This window comes from Arachis ipaensis, chromosome B05, assembly GCF_000816755.2.
Source record: "Arachis ipaensis cultivar K30076 chromosome B05, Araip1.1, whole genome shotgun sequence".
Lineage (NCBI taxonomy): Eukaryota > Viridiplantae > Streptophyta > Magnoliopsida > Fabales > Fabaceae > Arachis > Arachis ipaensis.
Genome location: NC_029789.2, coordinates 10,146,847 through 10,150,173, shown reverse-complemented (window position 1 = coordinate 10,150,173; position 3,327 = coordinate 10,146,847). Strand labels below are relative to the sequence as shown.

Below are 3,327 nucleotides of genomic sequence, written 5' to 3'. Positions count from 1 at the left end.
ATAATATTTTCATTATTTAATTAAAAAATATGATATTAATATATATAAATTTATAACAATTAATTTGGTAGTTAAAACAACTTTTGAAAGAATAAGTTCATCATTTCCATGCAATTGAACTCACAATTTAATGGTTAGTCGTCGAAGCATTTCATGTGATTCTTCTTCAAAAGTATAACTAAACTTAGTTGTTAGTCCATTTGAGTCTGAGATAAAGTGTTCGATTCTCATTTCCTTCTCCCTTCAATTATAGTACATTGAATTATACTTTTATTTTATTTTTATTTTTTTCAGTCCCACATCACTGCCTAAACTATCGTTTGCAAACTACAAAACAGGCACATCCAAAGCCTCAGTAATCTGCATTCTGCAATTTGCATCTTATTAGAGTTTCCTTAAACTTTTAAGTCTACATTGAGCACATCCAAACTAACTAATTTGAGACTTACATAGGAAAGCAAAAACATGTGCTTACTATCAAGAAGCAAACAATTAACAAGTCGGAACTTTTACGCAAAAATAAATAGATGCACCTATATAAATTATCCAAGGATATGAATGAGTTTGGCAAAAGCTTACACGGCCTGGAAAGAGATTTAAAATGGTCTCTGTGGAATTGTCTTCCCCAAAATTGCCTCCCAAACTGAAGGTGAAAATGGTGCTTTCTTGTCCAAAAACTCCCTCACAGCCTTCTTATCAAGATTAAAGCCCTTATCCGTTAATGTCTTGATAGCATCCTTTGCTTCTTCAACACCTTTTTCCTTGCAGAAACTGTCTACTAAGCCTACAAAAGTAGTTGTGTTCGGATAATGACCTGCTTCCAACATCTCCACACAGAATTCAAAAGCATCCTGTAATCTGCCACATTTGCATAGTCCTTGTACAAGGACAGTGTAACTGAAAACGTTTGGTGAAATGCCATTGCTTTGCATTTTCCGAAAAATCCTTATGGCATCATCTGCCTTGTGGGCCTTCGTAAAGCCTTCCACTACAGCTGTATATATGACAATCTCCGGAATGGTACCCTTCTCCCGCATCAGACCAAAAAGCTTCAAGGCTTCTTGAACAAAGCCATCTTTGCATAGACCATCAAGCATGGCCACAGCATTGGGGATAAGACCGGTTTCCTTCATCTTCTTGAAGATCTCATTGGCATCTTGGGGCATAGATTCTGAAGCTGGTTGATTGGGATTTGACCTCTTTGCTTCTTCGGATTGGTTGCCCGAAGCAGAGTCGAATGTGTTTGCTGTTTTATTATCAAACCCAAGCTTGAATTTATCGAGGAAACTCTCTCCTGATTGACCAGCAGCCCGACCTGTTTCAGCCATATTTCTGCCATGGAATGCAAGATCAGGTCTTCCATGATCGTCCTCAAATTTCGGAGGGAAGGAATGGGAACCTCCACTACGTTCCCTCACACGCGGACGAGGAGGCTGATTAGTTGGCCTACCACCTCTCAAAGGTCTATCTGGAATTGGTTCCGGCGGAAACTGTTGATTGCCATATCCCTCCTGGCTTCCATTGATACCACTGCCATCAAAATCTGACTGTTTAAGAGAAAAATCCTCATCATGAGATTCTTGTACATGCTGTTTGATTCTTCCACCACCATCATCAACGAAGCTATAATGGCGCAAAGTCTTAAAGCATGGTGCCAGATATTGTTTGGAAGATGCAGGGGGAACTAGTTTATGAATCCGCCCTAGCATTGTTGGCATGTGAACCTGTTCATAAGTTTCATAAGCATACAGTAAACAAACTCATTCCGAAATCAAAGAAACAACAACTACACAAAGGGGGGAAACAGACATAAATCACACAATAAATGTTGAATAATCATGTATTCAATTAATTTATCACACGAAAGTGCCTGCAATTATTATCAATTTAAAATTATATCTTCAATTGTCAGCAAATGGTGCTGTTATATTAGCATTAAACCAAAGAATGAAATGAAAAAATGCAATGCTCAGTGGTGGTTTCGTAAGGACTCAATCCAATTCACTCAATAAAAGAGTAATCAGATGACCCAAAAAACTAATAAGAGTAAATGTCCTCCTAATAAAAAGGACTTGAGTATATTACTATATTTACATACAATAAGATCCCCACACAAAGTAGATTTTCCAATAAAAATGAATCAAGTTATGACTTAGATCAGACCTTTCAATTATCACATATACATTGATTTCCTTTAATCAAGTCAAGGGAAAGAAAATTAATTTCCTTTTATAAAAACTCTAGTAATCATAAAGGTCTTCAATGTTATATTTTACAAATAACAATAATATCAAGCGTATACACGAAAATATTATCCTACTAGGTGGGATTGGTTATATAAATCAAACGATGTTACGAGTCTTATCATAGGTGAGACTATCTATACATAGATCATATATCAATTATCATATATACATATATATTGGGTGGTGAGCAGGCCGACTCACCGCGCCCAAACCCGCCTTTAACTTTTACTTTTTTTTTTTTCAAAAAAAGTTACTAAACCATTCATTGAAAAAAACATACAATTTCACAATCCCTAACCAAATTTGTTCCAAATAGTAGCTACCATATGATGCTTCTAATATGAATATGATGCAAGCAGATGAATTGATGCAACCTTGGATTAGAATTCAGAAGTGCCACTTGAAGGGTCACTTTTATTTAGATCAAAATAGCAAAAGGAACAACTTCATTCCTATGCCACAATTCATCAACTCATCTCCGTCTTTAGACTAGCTGCTAGCACCTTTCACCCAGGAAGTCAAAAAACAACATTATTACAAACGTAAACTCAGTTTAAATCATGCTAACTTAAGAAAAGAAAAAAAAATGTCCAATGAAGATTTACATCCAAAGATTATAGGTCAAAAAGTGAATATTGGAATCATGAATAAACCACCTCAGGAAAAGACACTATGCATAAAACACACAAACCCCAGCTGTAGCTTTCACAGTACCAGGAAGTATGGAAGATACATATATAGATACACAGGACCCAGGGGCAGCAGCAACAGAGAGGGTGCGAGCCTGCGACGGATACACGGAGGGGACAGGTGCGACAGCGAGGCGCGACGGCGCCGGCGCTGGGTGTTGTAGGTCAATGTGTGCGACGGAGAGAGCCAGAGGCAGAGAGCCCGTGGGTGTTAGGGGGTGGAGGGCTGGAGGTTGATATGAATTCTGTTATACTTACGGGTTATGAGTCTGCTAGGGTTTTTTGCATAGTTATTAGAATTGAACCTGTAATGGACCCAGCCGTAATTGACCCAGTCATACGAGCAGGTCATCGGTTCAACCCATAAATCACTGATTCAACCGATTAATCCG

General features: G+C 37.8%; 1 protein-coding gene across 3 annotated transcripts in view; it reads right to left on the bottom strand.

The window, feature by feature from the left end:
- Positions 349–3,327, bottom strand: part of LOC107642860 (pentatricopeptide repeat-containing protein At4g38150) — a 4,740-nt gene continuing 1,761 nt past the window's right edge. The window contains exons 2-3 of one of the 3 annotated variants that reach the window (XM_016346354.2): positions 2,621–2,749; positions 349–1,724 (exon numbers count right to left, since the gene is read on the bottom strand). In XM_016346354.2, the coding sequence (XP_016201840.1) occupies positions 597–1,718 (1,122 nt within the window). In that variant the 5' untranslated portion in view covers positions 1,719–1,724; positions 2,621–2,749 and the 3' untranslated portion in view covers positions 349–596. Of the gene's footprint in view, positions 1,725–2,620; positions 2,750–2,960; positions 3,295–3,327 lie in introns of those variants that run through there. The other 2 variants (XM_021123007.1, XM_016346353.2) reach the window with 2 other exon arrangements.